General features: G+C 36.9%; 2 protein-coding genes and 1 long non-coding RNA gene across 4 annotated transcripts; all 3 read right to left on the bottom strand.

The window, feature by feature from the left end:
• Positions 1–289: 289 nt before the first annotated feature.
• Positions 290–4,195, bottom strand: LOC140178923 (uncharacterized). Of its 2 annotated transcripts, XM_072216289.1 has the most exons (5): positions 3,387–4,195; positions 3,231–3,314; positions 3,004–3,118; positions 1,010–1,252; positions 290–526 (listed from the first exon to the last, which is right to left on the bottom strand). In XM_072216289.1, exons 1-4 carry the CDS (start codon positions 3,433–3,435, stop codon positions 1,078–1,080), a joined length of 423 nt encoding a protein of 140 aa, XP_072072390.1. In that variant the 5' UTR covers positions 3,436–4,195; the 3' UTR covers positions 290–526; positions 1,010–1,077. The 2 variants fall into 2 exon arrangements, 1 of the variants encoding a protein (XP_072072390.1); XR_011871965.1 differs by lacking the exons at positions 1,010–1,252; positions 3,387–4,195 and having other exon boundaries at positions 3,231–3,380.
• A 6,157-nt stretch (positions 4,196–10,352) lies between these two features.
• Positions 10,353–11,721, bottom strand: LOC112742100 (uncharacterized). The gene is made up of 3 exons (XM_025791352.3): positions 10,753–11,721; positions 10,600–10,681; positions 10,353–10,488 (listed from the first exon to the last, which is right to left on the bottom strand). Exon 1 carries the CDS (start codon positions 11,580–11,582, stop codon positions 10,785–10,787), a length of 798 nt encoding a protein of 265 aa, XP_025647137.1. The 5' UTR covers positions 11,583–11,721; the 3' UTR covers positions 10,353–10,488; positions 10,600–10,681; positions 10,753–10,784.
• A 3,752-nt stretch (positions 11,722–15,473) lies between these two features.
• On the bottom strand, positions 15,474–18,512 carry LOC140178924 (uncharacterized). The gene is made up of 4 exons (XR_011871967.1): positions 18,371–18,512; positions 18,218–18,299; positions 17,993–18,109; positions 15,474–15,540 (listed from the first exon to the last, which is right to left on the bottom strand). It is a non-coding gene; the product is annotated as an uncharacterized lncRNA (long non-coding RNA).
• Positions 18,513–24,899: the final 6,387 nt, after the last annotated feature.

A 24,899-nucleotide genomic window follows, 5' to 3' on the forward strand; every position in this document is an offset into this window, starting at 1 on the left:
ATCATGATATTTTTCTCCAATTCTAAAAATGAGTATTTTATTGAAGTTAAATATTTTTCTTCAGTTTTATGTCTATATCAAATTAAATGTAAAAGTATATTAAACATTATTAGTGATACTAAACCTTATTTGATAATAATTTGTTAGTGTAACACCCTAACTACCAAAGCTCACGCTTCCGGCTGCGCTACTCTGATAGCTCGGACATTACGACGACTCTTATACTATTTATTACTAAAATATGAGCCTGTTTGAAACTTTAAACCGCAAACACCATTCCCAAAAATACTTTCGTCCGATAACGTACATCCAAAGAAACCATACAACTTACAAAAACTCATAAAGAGTACATCCATATATATACATACATATACAAATAATATTACAGACATTAACCAATACAATTCCTATCCCTCTTATAGAATATATCAAGATAAAGGCGAGGGTACAAAAATAATAATCTAAAGCAATACAGAGTATCTCAACAACAACTAAATAAACTCTTCATAACTTCTGCGCCCAAATCCTGAAAGGGGAAAAATTGTAAGGGGTGAGAACATCATCCTCGAAAGGGTTCTCAGTAGAGGGTTTTTAGGAATTACTGTAATAGGATACATGAAGATAACCGCACCAGTGATTAATAACCGTCCTATGCCTCTTTTCAAAAACAACAGTTTACAAATAAAGTAAAGTCAGAAATCTTTTCTGAAAGAGGAACCGTTCAATTTTCAAAACATCAAAACATTTCAAAAAGGTTTATCTATACTGAACCAAAGTAACCTTTCATATCTTATTCCAAACCAGAACCACAAAAACCGAAATCAACCATCGGTCCATCTCATTCAACCACGGCCCTAGGCCCAAACAATCCAACCACAACCAATCATCACAGTCCAACAGAGTTCCAGGTGCAAATACAAGTAGGAAGATGCAAACACAAACAAACAGTTATTGCAAGTAGAACAATTAGCAATTAATCACATAGGCAAACCAAGTACAATATGCATACCCAAACAATGACACATAGATGCATATGATGCATGCCTGTCCCTAGTGGCTGATGATATCATCTGTCGGTTACCAAGCCAACCCGACGTGTCCGGTAGCTAACCCGGACACAGTCTCTCTGTTGCGCATTATTATCATTAGAGGGTATTTGCGCCCTGTCGCCATTAGAGGGTATCTGCGCCCTGTCGCCATTAGAGGGTATCTGCGCCCTGTCGCCATTAGAGGGTATCGGTGCCCTGTCACCCTTACAACAGAGAGAAAACACAAGCATACTCGCTTACAACTTTCATCTCAGCCATTCGGCTTAATTCCACAAATCATTCAATTGCATACATGCATTTATATTCAATCATGGATCACCATCCATCTCAGCCATCCGGCTCACGGTTCAATTCAGAACCAACCAATTTATCAATAAATACAGCCCTTCGGCTTAAATTCATAATTCATAGCCAGCCATACGGCTTATAACTCATTCGGCAATCAGCCATAAGTCAATATCACGCGCAGCCATTCCGGCTCACGGTTCAATCCAGAACCAGCCAATATTCATAATCATACACAACCATTCTGGCCCATAACAAAAACAGTACTTCCATCATTCAACATCATCAAATTCATAAAACCGGCATTTAAGCCATAACTCACTTTTCTCAAGCCATTTCACTTTGAAATCAAATTTTTAACTCTTTTCAGCCTTGGCTTTAAAGATCTCATTTCTCAAATCATCTCAGGCTCATAAGCCAATTTTACTCAAAGTGATTTCTCTTTTAAAACAAAGCCACTCTCGGCATTCTCTTTCCAAAACTTCCAAAACCATGGCAAGTTAAGGATTTATTTCAAAGTATTCAAAACCACCCATCCAACAATGGGATTTTATGACAAAAGTTTCTCGGCAGAGTCCCAAGTCTTTAGGGAAGGCCAACTTACATCAATTCCTTAAAATTCATTGAAACTCTTAAAATCAGAATTTCTCGGTTCAAGTAAATAAAACTGAATTTATTATGAAACCGAACCATACAAAATCACAAGTTCTAACACGGTCCAAAAATCAACTCATTTGAAACGGAACCGGTTCATTTGAATCAAACCGCTTTCAGATTTCTTTTTGGAACCCATTTTTCCAACTCTTCCAAAATGCCTCAAACTTGATTACTCAATCAAAAGTCTAGGTTCCTTTAAAGATCACTAAAAACTCCTTTTTATATTGAAATCAATGCTAGAGCATCGTTCTTTCCTTTAGTGATTCAAATGGTAAAAATAGTTCATTTCTAAATAAGCCGAATTCAAAGTATAAGGTTCATTAAATAAATTAAGCTTGAAAACATAAATATTCTCTTAATAAGTCAAATAATACAATTTCTCAAATCCAACCCTTTTTAAATAACTTTTCAAACAAGGTTAGGATTTTGTAGAAATTTCGACAGCACCTCCCCTAAAACTTGGACTTTTGCCACCCGGTTCGGGTCCCTGCTAAACCGTTTCTCATTCCTTTTCAACAGCTCAAAACCAGAAATCAATTCAAAAGCAAGCTAAATCCAACAGTCGCCTCAGTGGCATATCTCAAGGAAATCATTTCAAAAATCAACTCGATATCAACCGTTTTAACTCATTTCCAAAGCCTTAAAGAAACAGCTCAATAACAAATCATTTGTCCAAAACCAAGTCAATTAAAGTAAACCAGGCTGAATTTAAAAGTGCGTTCTACTTTCCACATTACCCAGAAAATCAACTCAACTCAAATCAATTCACAACGGATTAAACCAGATTTCAAAGCTTTAAAAGAATCAACTTCAAAAGCATCTCGTTTCACAAAACCACGCAACAATCCATTCATCAAAACCAAATAATAATCCGTTCAACATATAATTACATTCATCCAGGATAATCAACATCACATAAGGATTATACAATCACCAAATACATTATCTCACATCAGTATCCATATGTAATAATTCCAATACATAAAACATAGTTTTTGGAAAGCGCCCCTACCTCAAAACGCAATTCCATAACCCAAACGCGTCACAGAGTCCTTTCCGCCTCAACCCGAAATCAACAACAACTGCAACCTCAGCTTCAAGCCACATTCGCAATAACCATAGCAACACTAATCGCAACATACAATAATCAGAACTCGACCCCACGCTATTAGAATTCATATTCATCAACTATACACAACAAAATACTAACACGAGGCTTTTCGAAACATAATCTCTTACCGGAATAACAACACAAAGCAGCTGCGATTTTGAACCGGCCCCCGGCAACAGCTCTGGTGGCGGCCAGAAGCTCCGGTGGATCAACTATAAAAATCGCGCAGCATCAAAACCTCCTCAAGATCCAAAATGACCAAAACCGCAAATTAAAACCCTTACCGGCATACTTCTCCAGCAACGGCGGCAGGAGCGGCGGCTTGAATGGCATCCAGGAGCTGGCAGCAGCGGCAATAGCTCCGTGCCTGCTCTTCTGATCGCTTCTCCTCTCCCTCAGATCAGACCGGTGGCAGAACCCCAGCAGCTGCAGCTCCGGAAGATGAGCAACAGCAGCGATACTGCAGCAAGGAGCACAGCGGCGGCTTGTCTGGGCACGGCGGTTCCAATGGAGTCAGGACAAAACCAGAGCAACACTAACTCCACAGCGGCAGTGGCGCCTGGTCAGAATCCAAAACCCAGGAGCAGAGACAGAAAGGCATCTCCTTTCTCTGATTCACGCGGCGCTGTTCTTCGTGGTGCTCAATCGGCGATGGCATGAGCTCCGACGGCAGTGGACTCTGGAGAGGTCAACGGCGGCGAGGCAAGGCGCGGTGGTGACGCAGCAGAGGCACGCGACGGTGACAGGCGGCAATGGCCTCCCCTGTTGCGCTCCCCCGCCCTCGGTCCCCTGTTCCTGCCCGATCTCCTTCTCTCTCTCTCTTCGTGATCGCCCTCGGTGGCACAAGTGGCGGCAACAAAACCCTTGTGGTGGTGGCGGCGGTTCAGCAGGGACGAGCTTCTCCGGCTGGTGTGCAGCAGCGCCGTTGGGGAACACAGAAACAGCGGCGGTGCCAAGTCCTTCTCCCGCCGCAGTTCCCTGTCTCCCTCTCCACTGATCGCTTCCCTTGCTTATCCCCCTTCCCCTTTGTTTGTTTTTCGTTCTTCCTTTCCCTGTTGTCTCTGCGGGTGTGTGTGTGTGTCAAGGGTAGAGGGGCAGCAGCTGCTGCTGCTGAGTGTGGGTGAAGGAACCGGGTCGGGTAACGGGTCATTGGGTTAGGGTTTCATTTTTGAAAATTAGGGTTAAGGGCATTATGGTAATTTCACATAAAATTGGAAATAATATAGTAATTGAAAACCAAAATTAAATCCAACACTACTTGTACATAGAAAATACTATTTGCTCATCAATTTCACAAATTATTTTCAATAAAATGCCCAAATCCAAAAATTAGAAATAATATACTTAATTTATCCATTTTTCCAAAATAGCAGTAATAATATTTAAAATATTACTTATCTAATCCAAATCTTATAAAATCCTTATTATTTCATAACTACCAACTTTATAAATTTGAATATAGAAAATAATCCAATAATTATAAAATTGGATAATAATCATAACTCGTCTCAAATTTAATAAATCAAAACTTGCCTTAATTATCTTTAATAAAATAATTTCTGAAATTAAGGCTATAAATAACTATATGATTTGAGACTTACTCATAAAAATACTTTTCAATGGTTTTGGGTCTTACATTCTACCCACCTTATAAAAATTTTCACCCTCGAAAATTGATACAAAACGAAAGAAATCTCATAACAGTTCACTCTTGAACACATTTAAGGAAGAAGCAAAAATATCTCAAAATATAATCATATATACGATTTTCAAATACTTTAATTGTCATAAGCATAAGGATGTAAAGGTAGGAGTGTGATTGCAAAGCAAACGTTTCAAGGTAGGCTCAATGCAAAAGATAACATGGGTCAATCATGTGATAGAAGGGCAAGGCATCAAAGGCTATTAAACAAGATGGAGTTAAAACAACGTGTTTAACCTCCGCACACTAATCTCATATCAACCTCAAAGTTTCAACTTTCCAATTCCATCAAGCACTTTACAAACCCCAAATTCAATCACAAGCCTGGCAACCACAAACCCGTTCGCAAGGATCAAAACACCCACCACTCGTAACGCTGCACACCTACCGTTTCCACTTCCGTATATACGTATCACGTCTTAAAGAACTAACGTATCGCGCTACTACGTCTACAAGTCGCACGTGATATTAAAACAATTCTCGAGTCTACTCAGAAGGATACAAGATCATAGAAAGGAGAGTCAAATGTCAAGGGTAGTACTCATAGATTTGGGAGAATGTATCCAATCCCGGTAAACAAAGACACTCAAGCAATGAAGTTTGCTAGACTCAATTCAATTGACAACTTCAAGATAACCCTTGGATCAAGGAAATTCAGTAGGATCAATAGGAAGGAGAATTAGCGCATTAGTTTGAAACAATTTCAAGATGAGTCGAAGAAGTAAGAGGTTATAGAAAAGAATATCTCAGACCCAAGACAAAGCTCACAGAACTCAAGAGCACGATTAGAAATACTCCCGAATACATTGTTCATAAAAGAATCGAAAATTTGAAGAAAAAATCACTTCGCAGTTTAGAAGAAAGTCAAGTAATAAACATTCTTCAAGAGAGCGACAAAAGCATAAATGTGGCTTTGCTGTAATACAACTTCATGTTTAAACAGATCATGTAGAATTTTAAAAGCAAATGTACACAGATTTAGCTCAGAGCAAAAATATTTCCTCAACTATTTTAGAAAGATAGTTAGGTGCACAACTTAACCAAAAGCAGTTCATAGAACTCGGAAGAAGAATCAAATGCTTGTTCAAAAATTTCCAAAGTCCATATTCAAACAAGCGTGTATAACATTCATAGCAAGGACGAAAGAGGAAGTTAAATCCTCTTTAGAAAAGAAATTCTGAGGTAAAAATTTGCTTACAATTGGTAAGGAAACAAGTGGTGCGTTACAAACGAACATGTTTTCCATTAAACAAGGAAACTTTTCAAAACCTCATTTAAAATAGCGCATGTCAACTCTAAAACAATTTTGTCAAAAATTGAACAATGGTTTCAATCTCAATCAAGCAACAGAAAACAAATTCCGTTTGAAACTTTTTACAAGAGAATTCAGAACTTCTTTAAAAGGTTCAAAACAAGGCGCCAAAAGTGTTCTTGAAATCGCCATCTCAGAAGGATGTTCAAGAAAATTAGGTTGTACTTAAAAAGAGTCAGGCCATGCAAGAGAGGGTTTTAAATCAAGGTAGTTCAAACAAGATTCACTAGGCATGAGTCATCAAACAAGCTTTCAATTGATCCAAAAGAATACAAAAGTTATAAGGAAAAGACAACTCAATCATCAGCAATTTCTCAAAATTAAATCTTTGACTAAAAACTCTTGTAGAGACAATGAGGGAATAAACAATGCACAAAATTGAAACAAATCAAGTTGACTCATATAAGGATAAGATTCACAAGAAAATAAAAACCAAGATCAATGGCACAAACCATATAGCATGCTAAATCAAACTCAATTCAAAATAAGTTAAGTGAAGCTCATCAAATGAAACTCAACTGGGATAAAAGTGGAAAATCCTTTCTTTTCAAAATTTTGAAAAATATTCAAATACCTAATCAAATGAAAATGTGCATTGAAACTATAGTAAAATTACTAGAAAGCCAAATTGTAATTTTAAAGTAAATGCAGTTCCGTAAACCAGTAAAAGTACAGGCGAGGTATTAGAAATAAATAGTTGTTAAACTGTATAAATAATTTCAAAGTATCATATATAGAAAAGCATATATCTAATCAACGGCAATTTATAAAATCTCAAAATTGGCTATGATCACTGTCAAGTAAGAGAAAAATTGAATCAACAATTTCTCAAAGAATGAAATCAAAACCCGGAGTTAAAAGTCACAGCACATCAAGACAAGTTCAAAGCTATATCAAGTAATATTGGAATCAGGAAGGACTCAAACAGAGAAGGACAGATGCAACAAGGATTCCAAACAAGCATATGCAATTGAGATCAAACAAGAATGCATATGAATAGAGAAATAGAGTGGAAACATCAAATTACTTTTCGAAAGGAGTCGCAAACAAGAACTTCAAATTAGGATATGAAGGAACAGGTCGACTCGAATAGAATTTCAAGACACACAACTGAATAGCCTCGAGAAATAGTTTCTAACGTTCCCAAAACCCGCGATTCGCTTTACTCAAAACTCGAATTTCATCTATGATAACCCATCAGTACTTTCATATACATAATTCACAAGTATTAAGCCGGCCAAACCTAATACCAAGAATTATGCAATGCAAGACTAACAGCGTTAATCAATAGATCGTCATGTGCATAAAGCTCTAATTCTCGTCATTCGACAAGACCTAATACATGACAAACACTCAGAGTATGCAATGAAGCATAGTCAGTCCATTCCTCAGGCTCTACAGGAAGAACTGCTCTGATACCATAATGTAACACCCTAACTACCAAAGCTCACGCTTCCGGCTGCGCTACTCTGATAGCTCGGACATTACGACGACTCTTATACTATTTATTACTAAAATATGAGCCTGTTTGAAACTTTAAACCGCAAACACCATTCCCAAAAATACTTTCGTCCGATAACGTACATCCAAAGAAACCATACAACTTACAAAAACTCATAAAGAGTACATCCATATATATACATACATATACAAATAATATTACAGACATTAACCAATACAATTCCTATCCCTCTTATAGAATATATCAAGATAAAGGCGAGGGTACAAAAATAATAATCTAAAGCAATACAGAGTATCTCAACAACAACTAAATAAACTCTTCATAACTTCTGCGCCCAAATCCTGAAAGGGGAAAAATTGTAAGGGGTGAGAACATCATCCTCGAAAGGGTTCTCAGTAGAGGGTTTTTAGGAATTACTGTAATAGGATACATGAAGATAACCGCACCAGTGATTAATAACTGTCCTATGCCTCTTTTCAAAAACAACAGTTTACAAATAAAGTAAAGTCAGAAATCTTTTCTGAAAGAGAAACCGTTCAATTTTCAAAACATCAAAACATTTCAAAAAGGTTTATCTATACTGAACCAAAATAACCTTTCATATCTTATTCCAAACCAGAACCACAAAACCGAAATCAACCATCGGTCCATCTCATTCAACCACGGCCCTAGGCCCAAACAATCCAACCACAACCAATCATCACAGTCCAACAGAGTTCCAGGTGCAAATACAAGTAGGAAGATGCAAACACAAACAAACAGTTATTGCAAGTAGAACAATTAGCAATTAATCACATAGGCAAACCAAGTACAATATGCATACCCAAACAATGACACATAGATGCATATGATGCATGCCTGTCCCTAGTGGCTGATGATATCATCTGTCGGTTACCAAGCCAACCCGACGTGTCCGGTAGCTAACCCGGACACAGTCTCTCTGTTGCGCATTATTATCATTAGAGGGTATTTGCGCCCTGTCGCCATTAGAGGGTATCTGCGCCCTGTCGCCATTAGAGGGTATCTGCGCCCTGTCGCCATTAGAGGGTATCGGTGCCCTGTCACCCTTACAACAGAGAGAAAACACAAGCATACTCGCTTACAACTTTCATCTCAGCCATTCGGCTTAATTCCACAAATCATTCAATTGCATACATGCATTTATATTCAATCATGGATCACCATCCATCTCAGCCATCCGGCTCACGGTTCAATTCAGAACCAACCAATTTATCAATAAATACAGCCCTTCGGCTTAAATTCATAATTCATAGCCAGCCATACGGCTTATAACTCATTCGGCAATCAGCCATAAGTCAATATCACGCGCAGCCATTCCGGCTCACGGTTCAATCCAGAACCAGCCAATATTCATAATCATACACAACCATTCTGGCCCATAACAAAAACAGTACTTCCATCATTCAACATCATCAAATTCATAAAACCGGCATTTAAGCCATAACTCACTTTTCTCAAGCCATTTCACTTTGAAATCAAATTTTTAACTCTTTTCAGCCTTGGCTTTAAAGATCTCATTTCTCAAATCATCTCAGGCTCATAAGCCAATTTTACTCAAAGTGATTTCTCTTTTAAAACAAAGCCACTCTCGGCATTCTCTTTCCAAAACTTCCAAAACCATGGCAAGTTAAGGATTTATTTCAAAGTATTCAAAACCACCCATCCAACAATGGGATTTTATGACAAAAGTTTCTCGGCAGAGTCCCAAGTCTTTAGGGAAGGCCAACTTACATCAATTCCTTAAAATTCATTGAAACTCTTAAAATCAGAATTTCTCGGTTCAAGTAAATAAAACTGAATTTATTATGAAACCGAACCATACAAAATCACAAGTTCCAACACGGTCCAAAAATCAACTCATTTGAAACGGAACCGGTTCATTTGAATCAAACCGCTTTCAGATTTCTTTTTGGAACCCATTTTTCCAACTCTTCCAAAATGCCTCAAACTTGATTACTCAATCAAAAGTCTAGGTTCCTTTAAAGATCACTAAAAACTCCTTTTTATATTGAAATCAATGCTAGAGCATCATTCTTTCCTTTAGTGATTCAAATGGTAAAAATAGTTCATTTCTAAATAAGCCGAATTCAAAGTATAAGGTTCATTAAATAAATTAAGCTTGAAAACATAAATATTCTCTTAATAAGTCAAATAATACAATTTCTCAAATCCAACCCTTTTTAAATAACTTTTCAAACAAGGTTAGGATTTTGTAGAAATTTCGACAGCACCTCCCCTAAAACTTGGACTTTTGCCACCCGGTTCGGGTCCCTGCTAAACCGTTTCTCATTCCTTTTCAACAGCTCAAAACCAGAAATCAATTCAAAAGCAAGCTAAATCCAACAGTCGCCTCAGTGGCATATCTCAAGGAAATCATTTCAAAATCAACTCGATATCAACCGTTTTAACTCATTTCCAAAGCCTTAAAGAAACAGCTCAATAACAAATCATTTGTCCAAAACCAAGTCAATTAAAGTAAACCAGGCTGAATTTAAAAGTTCATTCGACTTTTCACATCATTAAAATAATTGGCTCAAATCAAATCAATCCTCAACGGATTAAACTCAGATTCAAATCTTTAAAGAATCAACTTCAAACATTACATTTCACAAGCCACACAACAAATTCAGCCAAACTAACATCCATAATCGTTCGAGTCAATCAAATAATACATAAGGCAGATACAATCACTAAATACACAATATCTCACATCAGTATCCATATGTAATAATTCCAATACACAAAACATAGTTTTTTGGAAAGCGCCCCTACCTCAAAACGCAAAATTCCATAACCCAAACGTATCATCAAGTCCTTTCCGCCTCAACTCAAAATCAAAGGCAGCTTCAAAGCACAGCCCCACACATTTTCGCAGCAGCATAAACAACTCTAAATTACAACAAGCAACCTCAGTTACTAACTCTAGGAACATTAATACCATAAAGGCTTTAATACACGTACGGGACACTAACGTAGGGCTTTCGAAACATAATTCCTTACCGGAATAACAACACGAAGCAGCTGCGGATTCGAACCGGCCCCGGCACAGCTCCGGCGGCGGCCAGAAGCTCCGGTGGATCAACTATAAAAACCACACAGCATCAAACCTTCTCGAAATTCCAAAAGAACTGAAATCAAACTTAAAACGCTTACCGGCAAAATTTTCCGGCGACAACAGCAAGGTCTCAAGCGGCAAAAACTCTGCCTGGAGCTTCAGCGGTGATCCCGAAAGTCACAGAGTCGTCCCCGGTGATCAGAATCACAGCGGTGGTTTCTGGTGGAGGTAACTCGCGATGAAATCCAAATGACACAGGCTCCAGTAACGGTTTCCCGGCGGTTGAGGCTCGGCCAGAAGCTCCGGCGACCGTGGCGGCAGCTCCGACGGAGACGGTAGTGAGAGACAGAACTGGCGAGCTCTCCTCTTCCAGCAGCGGCGCTGCGGCAAGGAGCACAACGGCGGCGTGTGAATCGGCGACGGCAGAAACGTGACGGATCTCCCTCACGGCGCGTCTCCCCCTCGCGCGACTAGCAACGGCGCAGGCTAGAGATGACGGCGCGGCGAACAGTGGCGGCGGCGGTGCCAGGCTCTCCTCCGGCGACGCCCTTCCCTCACTGCGCTCTCGGATCAAACTCCCTCTTCTGTCAACGGCGGCGGCGACGAAGGAACGCGATGGCGTGAAGAACGGCACAGGGAGGATGCAACGGGTGGCTAGGGAACGCAGCTCGTTGTGGGGTGCGGTGAGGACGATTGGCGGCGCGGCGACACGACGCGGTGAGGGCAACGCGACTGCACGGCGTGAAACGCGACCCTCTTCACTTCCGATTCTGATCTCCTTCTTCTTCGACGTTGGTGGCGAACGGCGAGCAGAAGGGCGGCGACGGCGAGGCCCACCGCTGCTGGCTCGCCTCTCCCTCTTCTCTTCCCCTGACGGGCGACTCTGACTCCCTCTCCATCCTCTGCTTCTAATTTCGGTTTCTTTCATGGCAATGGGAAGCCATGAGTGTTGCAAGCTGTTGGGGAAAGGGGAAAATCTGCTACTGTTGAGTGTGTTGGTTTGAGGAAGGAGAAGTGTTGCTGCTGCTGTTAGAAGAGAGGGGCGGCAGCAGTTGGGGGAAACCGGGTCGGGTTAGGGTTTCCAAGGTTAGGGTTTCATTTTTGAAAATTAGGGTTAAGGGCATTATGGTAATTTCACATAAAATTAGGAATAATATAGTAATTGAAACTCAAATTAAATCCAACACTATTTGTACATAGAAAATACTATTTGCTCATCAATTTCACAAATTATTTTCAATAAAATGCCCAAATCTAAAAATTAGAAATGGTATACTTAATTTCTTCATTTTCCAAAATAGTAGTAATAATATTTAAAATATTACTTATTTAATCCAAATCATATAAAATCCTTATTATTTCATGACTACCAACTTTATAAATTTGAATATAGAAAATAATCCAACAATTGTGAAATTGGATAAAAATCATAACTTATCTCAAATCCAATAAATCAAAACTTGCCTTAATTATCTTTAATAAAATAATCTCTGAAATTAAGGCTATAAATAACCATAGAATTTGAGACTTGATCATAATAAGACTTTTTCAAATATTCTAGGTCTTACATTCTACCCACCTTATAAAAATTTTCGCCCTCGAAAATTGATACAAAACGAAAGGAATTTCATAACAGTTCACCCTTAAACACATTTAAGGAAAAAGTAAAAATATCTTAACATATAAACATATATACGGTTTTCAAATACTTGGATGGTCGTATGCATAAAGATACAAAGGTAGGAGTGTGATTGCAAAGCAAACATTACAAGGTAGGCTCAATGCAAAAGATAACATGGGTCAATCATGCGATAGAAGGGCAAGGCATCAAAGGCTATCAAACAGGATGGAGTTAAAACGACGTGTTTATCCTCCGCACACTAATCTCATACCAACCTCAAAGTTTCAACCTTCCAATTCCATCAAGCACTTTACAATCCCAAATTTCGATCACAAGCCTGACAACCACAAACCCGTTCGCAAGGAACAAAACACCCATCACTTGTAACGCTGCACACCTACCGTTTCAACTTCCATATACACATATCACGTCTTAAAGAACTAACGCATCGCGTCACTACGTCTATAAGTCGCACGTGATATCAAAATAATTCTCGAGTCTACTCAGAAGGATACAAGATTCTAGCAAGGAGAAATGATATCAAGGATAGTACTCATAGATTAGAAAGAATATATCCAATTCCAAATAAACAAGGATGCTCAAGTAATGAAGTTTGCTAGAAATAAATCAATTGACAACTTCAAAGATAACCCTTGGATCAAAGAAGTTCAATAGGATCAACAAGAAAACCAGCGCATCAGTTTGAAACAAACTTAAACTGAGTCGATGAAATATGAGGTTTACAGAAGATAATATTTCAAACCCAAGACAAAGCTCACAGAACTCAAGAGCACGATTACAAATACTTTCGAATACATTGTTTTTAAAAGAATCGAAAACTTGCAAGAAGGTCGCCTCGCAGTTTAAAAGAAGGTTAAGCAATAAACATCCTTCAAAAGAGTAACAAAAACATAAATGTGGCTTTGCTTTAATACAATTTCATGTTGAAACAGATCATGTAGAATTTTAAAACAAACTGTACACAGGTTTTGGCTAAGAGCAAAAGTATTTCCTCAACTATTTTGGAAGATAGTTAGGTGTACAATCTTAATCAAAAGCAATCATAAAACTCGGAAGAGAAATCAAATGCTCGTTCAAAAATCCTTAAAATCCATATTCAAACAAGCGTGTATAACATTTATAGCGAGAACAAAAGAAGAAGTTAAACTCTTTTAGAAAAGAAATCCCGAGGTAAAAATTTTGCTTACAATCTGGTAAGGAAACAAGTGGTGTGTTACAAACAAACAGGTTTCCATTAAACAAGGAACTTTTTAGAACCTCATTTAAAATAGAGCATGTCAATTTTAAAATAATTTTGTCAAAAATCGAACAATGGTTTCAATCTCAATCAAGCAATAGAAAATAAATTCCATTTAGAACTTCTTCAAAGAGAATTCAAAACTTCTTTAAAAGGTTCAAAACAAGACTCCAAAAGTATACTTGAAATCACCATCTCAGAAGGATATTCAAGAAATTATGATGTACTTAAAAGAGTCAGGCCATGCAAAAGAGAGGGTTTTAAATCAAGGTAGTTCAAACAAGATTTACTAGTCGTGAAACATCCAACAAGCTTCCAATTGACCCAAAAGAAAAGTCGTAGGAAAAGACAACTCAATCATTAGTAATTTCTCAAGAATAAATCTTTAACTAAAAACTCTTGTAGAGAAAATGAGAGAATAAACAATGCACTAATTTGAAACAAATCAAACTGACTCACGTACGGATGAGGTTCACCAGAAAGGACAAACCAAGATTAATGGTAATGCTCACAAGATGTAAGAAATTAGTTAAAAACAAAGTCAAGTATGACATTCATAGAGATGATAGGTTTAACAAAGAATTTAGTCCGTTCATAATGAACAAAGCTATGAGTCCAACATTTTCAAAAGAACAATAGTGGCATAAACCATGTAGTATGCTAAACCAGACTCAAATCAAAATGAATTAAGTGAAGTTTATCAAACAAAACTCGACCGGAATAAAAGCAAAAAATCCTTCCTTTCCAGAATTTCGGAAAATATCCAAATACATAATCAAATGAAGATGTGCATTGGAACTATAGTAAAATTACTAGAAAGTCAAATTGTAATTTAAGGTAAATGTAGTTCCGTAAACCAGTAAACGCACAGGCGATGTATTAGAAATAAATAATCATTAAACTGTATGAGAAATCTTCAAGTTCCAAATGTGTAGATAAGTATATATCAAATCAACAGCAACTTTGTGAAAATCTCAAAATTAGCTGTAATAACTGTCAAATAAGAGGAAAGCTGAATCAACAAATTCTTTAAGAATGAATCGGAACCCGAAGTTAAAGTCATAGCACATTAAGACAAGTTCAAGGCTATATCGAAGAATACTTGAATCAAGAAGAACTCAAACAGAGGAAGATAGATACAACAAGGATCTCAAACAAGCATATGCACTTAGGATCAAACAAGAATGCATATGAATAGAAGAATGAAGTTGATAAATCAAGCTACTTTTCAAAAGAACTAGCAACAAGAACTTCAAGTTAGAACATGAAAGAACAGGTCGACTTGAACAAAATCCAAGACACATAACTGAGCAGCCTCGAGAAATAGTTTCTAGCGTTCCCAAAACCCGCGATTCGCTTTACTCAAAACTCGTATTTCATCTATGATAACCATTAGTGCTTTCATATACACAAGTCACTAGTATTAAGCCGGCCAAACTTAATATTAGGAGTTATGCAATGCAAGACTAACAGCGTTAAATCAATAGATCGTCATGTGCATAAAGCTCTAATTCTCGTCATTCGACAAGACCTATTACATGACAAACACTCAGAGTATGCAACTGAAGCATAGTCGGTCCATTCCTTAGGCTCTACAGGAAGGACTGCTCTGATACCATAATGTAATACCCTAACTACCAAAGCTCACGCTTCCGGCTGCGCAACTCTGATAGCTCGGACATTACGACGACACTTATACTATTTAATACTAAAATATGAGCCTGTTTAAAAAAACTTTAAACCGCAAATACCGTTCCCAAAAATGCTTTTGTTCGATAACGTACATCCATAGAAACCATACAACTTACAAAAACTCATAAAGAGTACATCCATATATATACATACATATATATATAAATAATATTACAGACATTAACCAATACAATCCCTATCCCTCTTATAGAATATATCAAGATAAAGGCGAGGGTACAATAATAATAGTCCAAAGCAATACAGAACATCACAACAATAACTAAATAAATTCTTCGTAACTTCTGCGCCCATATCCTGAAAGGGGAAAAATGTAAGGGGTGAGAACATCATCCTCGAAAGGGTTCTCAGTAGAGGGTTTTTGGGAATTACTGTAATAGGATACATGAAGATAAATCGTACCAGTGATTAATAACTGACTTATGCCTCTTTTCAAAAACAACAGTTTACAATAAAGTAAAGTCGGAAATCTTTTCTGAAAGAGGAACCATTCAATTCTCAAAACATCAAAGCCTTTCAAAATGGTTTATCTATACTGAACCAAAGTAGCCTTTCACATTTTATTCCAAACCAGAAACCCAAAACCGAAATCAACCATCGGTTCATCTCATTCCAACCACGGCCCTAGGCCCAATCAATCCAACCACGGCCCTAGGCACAAACAATCCAACCTTCAACCAATCACCACAATCCAACAGAGTTCCAGTTGCAAACACAGATAGGAAGATGCAAGCACAAACAAACAGTTATTGCAAGTAGAACAATTAGCAATTAATCACATAGGCAAACCAAGTACAATATGCATACCCAAACAATGTCACATAGATGCATATGATGCATGCCTGTCCCTAATGGCTGATGATATCATCTGTCGGTTACCAAGCCAACCCGACGTGTCCGGTAGCTAACCCGGACACAGTCTCTCTGTTGTGCATTATTATCATTAGAGGGTATCTGCGCCCTGTCGCCATTAGAGGGTATATGCGCCCTGTCGCCATTAGAGGGTATATGCGCCCTGTCGCCATTAGAGGGTATATGCGCCCTGTCGCCATTAGAGGGTATCGGTGCCCTGTCACCCTTACAACAGAGAGAAAAACACAAGCATACTCGCTTACAACTTTCATCTCAGCCATTCGGCTTAAATCCACAAATCATTCAATTGCATACATGCATTTATATTCAATCATGGATCACCATCCATCTCAGCCATCCGGCTCACGGTTCAATTCAGAACCAACCAATTTATCAATAAATACAGTCCCTCGGCTTAAATTCATAATTCATAGCCAGCCATACGGCTTATAACTCATTCGGCAATCAGCCATAAGTCAATATCACACACAGCCATTCCGGCCCATAACAAAAACAGTACTTCCATCATTCAACATCATCAAATTCATAAAACCGGCATTTAAGCCATAACTCACTTTTCTCAAGCCATTTCACTTTGAAATCAAATTTTTAACTCTTTTCAGCCTTGGCTTTGAAGATCTCATTTCTCAAATCATCTCAGGCTCATAAGCCAAATTTTACTCAAAGTGAGTTCCCTTTTTAAAACAAAGCCACTCTCGGCATTCTCTTTCCAAAACTTCCAAAACCATGGCAAGTTAAGGATTTATTTCAAAGCATTCAAAATCACCCATCCAACAATGGGATTTTATAACAAAAGTTTCTCGGCAGAGTCCCAAGTCTTTAGGGAAGGTCAACTTATATAAATTCCTTAAAATTCATTGAAACTCTTAAAATCATAGATTTCTCGGTTCAAGTAAATAAAACTGAATTTACTATAAAACCGGCCATACAAAATCACAAGTTCCAACCCGGTCCAAAAATCAACTCATTTGAAACGAAACCGGTTCATTTGAATCAAACCACTTTCAAGTTTCTTTTTAGAACCCATTGTTCTAACTCTTCCAAAATGCCTCAAACTTGATTAATCAATCAAAAGTCTAGGTTCCTTTGAAATCACTAAAAACTCCTTTTTATATTGAAATCAATATTAAAGCATCATTCTTTCCTTCAGTGATTCAAACGGTAAAAATAGTTCAGTTTTAAATAAGCCGAACTCAACGTATAAGGTTCATCAAATAAATTAAGCTTGAAAACATAAATATCCTTTTAATAAATCAATTAATACAATTTCTCAAATCCAACCCTTTTTAAATAACCTTACAAACAAGTGTAGGATTTTATAGAAATTTCGGCAGCACCTCCCCTAAAACTTGGACTTTTGCCACCCGGTTCGGGTCCCAACTAAACCATTTCTCATTCCTTTTCAACAGCTCAAAACCAGAAATCAATTTAAAGCAAGCTAAATCCAACAATCGCCTCAGTGGCGTATCTCAAGGATACCATTTCAAATCAACTCAATATCAATCGATATAACTCATTTCCAAAGCTTTAAAGGAACGGCTCAATAACAAATCATTTGTCCAAAACCAAATCAATTAAAATAAACCGTGCTGAATTCAAAAGTGCATTCGACTTTTCACATCATTAAAATAATTGGCTCAAATCAAATCAATCCTCAACGGATTAAACTCAGATTCAAATCTTTAAAGAATCAACTTCAAACATTACATTTCACAAGCCACACAACAAATTCAGCCAAACCAACATCCATAATCGTTCGAGTCAATCAAATAATACATAAGGCAGATACAATCACTAAATACACAATATCTCACATCAGTATCCATATGTAATAATTCCAATACACAAAACATAGTTTTTTGGAAAGCGCCCCTACCTCAAAACACAAAATTCCATAACCCAAACGTATCATCAAGTCCTTTCCGCCTCAACTCAAAATCAAAGGCAGCTTCAAAGCACAACCCCACACATTTTCGCAGCAGCATAAACAACTCTAAATTACAAGCAACCTCAGTTACTAACTCTAGGAACATTAATACCATAAAGGCTTTAATACACGTACGGGACACTAACGTAGGGCTTTCAAAACATAATTTCTTACCGGAATAACAACACGAAGCAGCTGCGGATTCGAACCGGCCCCGGCACAGCTCCGGCGGCGGCCAGAAGCTCCGGTGGATCAACTATAAAAACCACACAGCATCAAACCTTCTCGAAATTCCAAAAGAACTGAAATCAAACTTAAAACGCTTACCGGCAAAATTTTCCGGCGACAACAGCAAGGTCTCAAGCGGCAGAAACTCTGCCTGGAGCTTCAGCGGTGATCCCGAAAGTCACAGAGTCGTCCCCGGTGATCAGAATCACAGCGGTGGTTTCTAATGGAGGTAACTCGCGATGAAATCCAAATGACACAGGCTCCAGTAACGGTTTCCCGGCAGTTGAGGCTCGGCCAGAAGCTCCGGCGACCGTGGCGGCAGCTCCGACGGAGACGGTAGTGAGAGACAGAACTGGCGAGCTCTCCTCTTCCAGCAGCGGCGCTGCGGCAAGGAGCACAACGGCGGCGTGTGAATCGGCGACGGCAGAAACGTGACGGATCTCCCTCACGGCGCGTCTCCCCCTCGCGCGACTAGCAACGGCGCAGGCTAGAGATGACGGCGCGGCGAACAGTGGCGGCGGCTGTGCCAGGCTCTCCTCCGGCGACGCCCTTCCCTCACTGCGCTCTCGGATCAAACTCCCTCTTCTGTCAACGGCGGCGGCGACGAAGGAACGCGATGGCGTGAAGAACGGCACAGGGAGGATGCAACGGGTGGCTAGGGAACGCAGCTCGTTGTGGGGTGCGGTGAGGACGATTGGGGAAAATCTGCTACTGTTGAGTGTGTTGGTTTGAGGAAGGAGAAGTGTTGCTGCTGCTGTTAGAAGAGAGGGGCGGCAGCAGTTGGGGGAAACCGGGTCGGGTTAGGGTTTCCAAGGTTAGGGTTTCATTTTTGAAAATTAGGGTTAAGGGCATTATGGTAATTTCACATAAAATTAGGAATAATATAGTAATTGAAACTCAAATTAAATCCAACACTATTTGTACATAGAAAATACTATTTGCTCATCAATTTCACAAATTATTTTCAATAAAATGCCCAAATCTAAAAATTAGAAATGGTATACTTAATTTCTTCATTTTCCAAAATAGTAGTAATAATATTTAAAATATTACTTATTTAATCCAAATCATATAAAATCCTTATTATTTCATGACTACCAACTTTATAAATTTGAATATAGAAAATAATCCAACAATTGTGAAATTGGATAAAAATCATAACTTATCTCAAATCCAATAAATCAAAACTTGCCTTAATTATCTTTAATAAAATAATCTCTGAAATTAAGGCTATAAATAACCATAGAATTTGAGACTTGATCATAATAAGACTTTTTCAAATATTCTAGGTCTTACAGGGTTCAATCGGGGTTCAACCGGTTTAATTAAATATTAAATAAAATTATTAAAAAAGCTAAAAATAATTTTAAATATATTAATTTAATAAAAAACCGTTAAAAAACCGTTAAAAAACCGGCCGGTTCGATCGGTTTACCGGTTAACCGGCCGGTTCGACCGGTTTTTTACCGGTTTTTTGCTAGCCGGTTTTTGAGCTTATCCGGACCGGTTAACTGACCGGTTCCCGGTTTTTCCGGTTGAACCGGCAGGTCTGGTCCGGTTTTCAGAACCATGGTTTTATGTATATATCAAATTAAATGTAAAAGTATATTAAACATTATTAGTGATACTAAACCTTATTTGATAATAATTTGTTAAAGTATGGTCAAAATTAACATTGTAATGGGAATTGATGAGAAGATATTTTATACGTTTTTTGGGGTATTTTCATGTAGATTTTAGCATTTTTTAATTAGTTTTTAATATAATTTTATTAGTTTTTAGGCCAAAATCATATTTCTGGACTTTACTATGAGTTTTTGTGTTTTTCTGTGATTTCAGGTATTTTTCTGACTGAAATTGAGAGAGTTGAGCAAAAATCTGAGTTTGGCTGAAAAAGGACTGCTGATGCTGTTGGATCCTGACCTCCCTGCACTCGGAATGGATTTTTTTGAGCTACAGGAGTCCAATTGATGCGTTCTCAATTGGGTTAGAAATTAGACATCCAGGGCTTTCCAGCAATATATAATAGTATATACTTTGCGCAAAGATAGATGACGTAAACTGGCGTTCAACTCCAGTTCCATGCTGCAGTCTGGCGTCCAGCGCCAGAAACAGGTTACAAGTTGGAGTTCAACGCCCAAAACACGTTACAACCTGGCGTTCAGCTCCAGAAACAGCCCAAGCACGTGAGAGGCTTAAGTCTCAGCCCCAGCACACACCAAGTGGGCTCCAGAAGTGGATTTCTGCACCAATTATCTTAGTTTACTCATATTCTGTAAACCTAGGTTACTAGTTTACTATTTAAACAACTTTTAGAGGCTTATTTTGTATCTCATGACATTTTCAGATCTGAATTTTATACAGTTTGACGGCATGAGCCTCTAAACTCCATTGTTAGAGGTGAGGAGCTCTGCAGCGTCTCAATGAATTAATGCAATTGTTTCTATTTCTCCATTTAAACGTGTGTGTGTTCCTATCTAAGATGTTCATTCGTGCTTAATTGTGAAGGAGGTGATGATCCGTGACACTCATCACCTTCCTCAATCCATGAACGTGTGCCTGAAAAACACCTCCGTTCTACATCAGATTGAATGAGCATCTCTTAGCTTCCTTAATCAGAATCTTCGTGGTATAAGCTAGAACTGATGGCGGCCACTCTTAAGGATCTGGAAAGTCTAAACCTTGTCTGTGGTATTCCGAGTAGGATTCAAGGATTGAATGGCTGTGACGTGCTTCAAACTCATGATTGCTGGGCGTGATGACAAACGCAAAAGGATCAATGGATCCTATTCCAACATGATCGAGAACCAACAGCTGATTAGCCGTGCTGTGACAGAGCATCTAGACCGTTTTCACTGAGAGGATGGGAAGTAGCCACTGACAATGGTGACACCCTACAAACAGCTTGCCATGAATGGAACTTTACAAACAATTGAGTTGAATATTACATTGCAGAAATTCAGAGGACAAAGCATCTCCAAAACTCCAACATATCCACCATTATTAAAGTAACAATTACTTATTCCAAACACTTTTACTTCTTACAATTAAATCCAAATAATCTTATTGGCATCCTAACTAAGATTAATAAAATAAACATAGCTTGTTTCAAACCAATAATCTCCGTGGGATCGACCCTAACTTACGTAAGGTATTACATGGACGGACCCAGTGCACTAGCTGGTTAGTTGTACGGATTGCAAATTCGTGCACCAGGAATAACTAACCATTATTGTTAACAATGAATAAATTTGTCCGTTCTTCACACAACTGAGTATAAAAATATATGACGCCAAAAGTTGGATTTTGGTGCGAAACTAAAATATTTTCCGCAGCCGGGAGTTGAACCCGGAAGTTCTCATCATTGAAATCGCCTGGGTGCTACTGCGGATGGTGAACTTGTTGATTTCTTTTCTCGAAACTTATATTATTATTATCTTAATTTTTGGTTGTTGTTTTGATAGACAAGTTCCAGAATTTGTTATATCATGATATTTTTCTCCAATTCTAAAAATGAGTATTTTATTGAAGTTAAATATTTTTCTTCAGTTTTATGTCTATATCAAATTAAATGTAAAAGTATATTAAACATTATTAGTGATACTAAACCTTATTTGATAATAATTTGTTAGAGTAAGGTCAAAATTATTATTGTAATGGGAATAACTAACCATTATTGTTAACAATGAATAAATTCGTCCGTTCTTCACACAAGTGAGTAAAAAATATAAGACGCCAGGAAGTTGGATTTTGGCCGAAACTAAAAAATTTTCCGCAGCCGGGAGTTGAACCCGGAAGTTCTCATCATTGAAATCGTCTGGGTGCTACTGCGGATGGTGAAATTATTGGTTGCTTTTCTCGAAACTTATATTATTATTATCTTAAATTTTGGTTGTTGTTTTGATAGACAAGTTCCAGAATTTGTTATATCATGATATTTTTCTCAATTTCTAAAAATGAGTATTTTATTGAAGTAAAATATTTTTCTTCAGTTTTATGTATAAATCAAATTAAATGAAAAGTATATTAAACATTATTAGCGATACTAAACCTTATTAGATAATAATTTGTTAAAGTAAGGTCAAAATTAATATTGTAATGGGAATAAGTAACCATTATTGTTAACACTGAATAAATTCGTTCATTCTTCACAAAACTGAGTATAAAAATATATGACGCCAAAAAGTTGGATTTTGGTGCGAAACTAAAATATTTTCCATAGCCGGGAGTTGAACCCGGAAGTTCTCATCATTGAAATTGCATGGGTGCTACTGCGGATGGTGAAATTGCTGATTGCTTTTCTCGAAACTTATATTATTATTATCTTAAATTTTGGTTGATGTTTTGATAGACAAGTTCCAGTATTTGTTATATAATGAGATTTTTCTTCAATTCTAAAAATGAGTATTTTATTGAAGTAAAATATTTTTCTTCAGTTTTATGTATATATCAAATTAAATGAAAAGTATATTAAACATTATTAGCGATACTAAAACTTATTAGATAATAATTTGTTAAAGTAAGGTCAAAATTAATATTGTAATGGGAATAAATAACCATTATTGTTAACAATGAATAAATTCGTTCATTCTTCACACAACTGAGTATAAAAATATATGACGTCAAAAAGTTGGATTTCGGTGCGAAACTAAAATATTTTCCGTAGCCGGGAGTTGAACCCGGAAGTTCTCATCATTGAAATTGCATGGGTGCTACTGCGGATGGTGAAATTGCTGATTGCTTTTCTCGAAACTTATATTATTATTATCTTAAATTTTGGTTGATGTTTTGATAGACAAGTTCCAGTATTTGTTATATCATGATATTTTTCTTCAATTCTAAAAATGAGTATTTTATTGAAGTAAAATATTTTTCTTCAGTTTTATGTATATATCAAATTAAATGAAAAGTATATTAAACATTATTAGCGATACTAAACCTTATTAGATAATAATTTGTTAAAGTAAGGTCAGAATTAATATTGTAATGGGAATAAATAACCATTATTGTTAACAATGGATAAATTCGTTCATTCTTCACACAACCGAGTATAAAAATATATAACGCCAAAAAGTTGGATTTTGGTGCGAAACTAAAATATTTTCTGTAGCCGGGAGTTGAACCCGGAAGTTCTCATCATTGAAATTGCCTGGGTGCTACTGCGGATGGTGAAATTGCTGATTGCTTTTCTCGAAACTTATATTATTATTATCTTAAATTTTGGTTGATGTTTTGATAGACAAGTTCCAGTATTTGTTATATCATGATATTTTTCTTCAATTCTAAAAATGAGTATTTTATTGAAGTAAAATATTTTTCTTCAGTTTTATGTATATATCAAATTAAATGAAAAGTATATTAAACATTATTAGCGATACTAAACCTTATTAGATAATAATTTGTTAAAGTAAGGTCAAAATTAATATTGTAATGGGAATAAATAACCATTGTTGTTAACAATGGATAAATTCGTTCATTCTTCACACAACCGAGTATAAAAATATATAACGCCAAAAAGTTGGATTTTGGTGCGAAACTAAAATATTTTCCGTAGCCGGGAGTTGAACCCGAAAGTTCTCATCATTGAAATTGCCTGGGTGCTACTGCGGATGGTGAAATTGCTGATTGCTTTTCTCGAAACTTATATTATTATTATCTTAAATTTTGGTTGATGTTTTGATAGACAAGTTCCAGTATTTGTTATATCATGATATTTTTCTTCAATTCTAAAAATGAGTATTTTATTGAAGTAAAATATTTTTCTTCAGTTTTATGTATATATCAAATTAAATGAAAAGTATATTAAACATTATTCGCGATACTAAACCTTATTAGATAATAATTTGTTAAAGTAAGGTCAAAATTAATATTGTAATGGGAATAAATAACCATTATTGTTAACAATGAATAAATTCGTTCATTCTTCACACAACTGAGTATAAAAATATATGACGCCAGAAAGTTGGATTTTGGTGCAAAACTAAAATATTTTCCGTAGCCGGGAGTTGAACCCAGAAGTTCTCATCATTGAAATCGCCTGGGTGCTACTGCGGATGGTGAAATTGCTGATTCGTTTTCTCGAAACTTATATTATTATTATCTTAAATTTTGGTTGATGTTTTGATAGACAAGTTCTAGAATTTGTTATATCATGATATTTTTCTCAATTTCTAAAAATGAGTATTTTATTGAAGTAAAATATTTTTCTTCAGTTTTATGTATATATCAAATTAAATGAAAAGTATATTAAACATTATTAGCTATACTAAACCTTATTAGATAATAATTTGTTATAGTAAGGTCAAAATTAATATTGTAATGGGAATAACAAACCATTATTGTCAACAATGAATAAATTCATTCATTCTTCACACAACTGAGTATAAAAATATATGACGCCAAAAAATTGGATTTTGGTGCGAAACTAAAATATTTTCCGCAGCCGGGAGTTGAACCCGGAAGTTTTCATCATTGAAATCGCCTGGGTGCTACTGCGGATGGTGAAATTGTTGATTTCTTTTCTCGAAACTTATATTATTATTACCATAAATTTTGGTTGTTGTTTTGATAGACAAGTTCCAGAATTTGTTATATCATGATATTTTTCTCCAATTCTAAAAATGAGTAT

The sequence above is a fragment of the Arachis hypogaea genome, chromosome 2 (assembly GCF_003086295.3).
Source record: "Arachis hypogaea cultivar Tifrunner chromosome 2, arahy.Tifrunner.gnm2.J5K5, whole genome shotgun sequence".
NCBI lineage: Eukaryota > Viridiplantae > Streptophyta > Magnoliopsida > Fabales > Fabaceae > Arachis > Arachis hypogaea.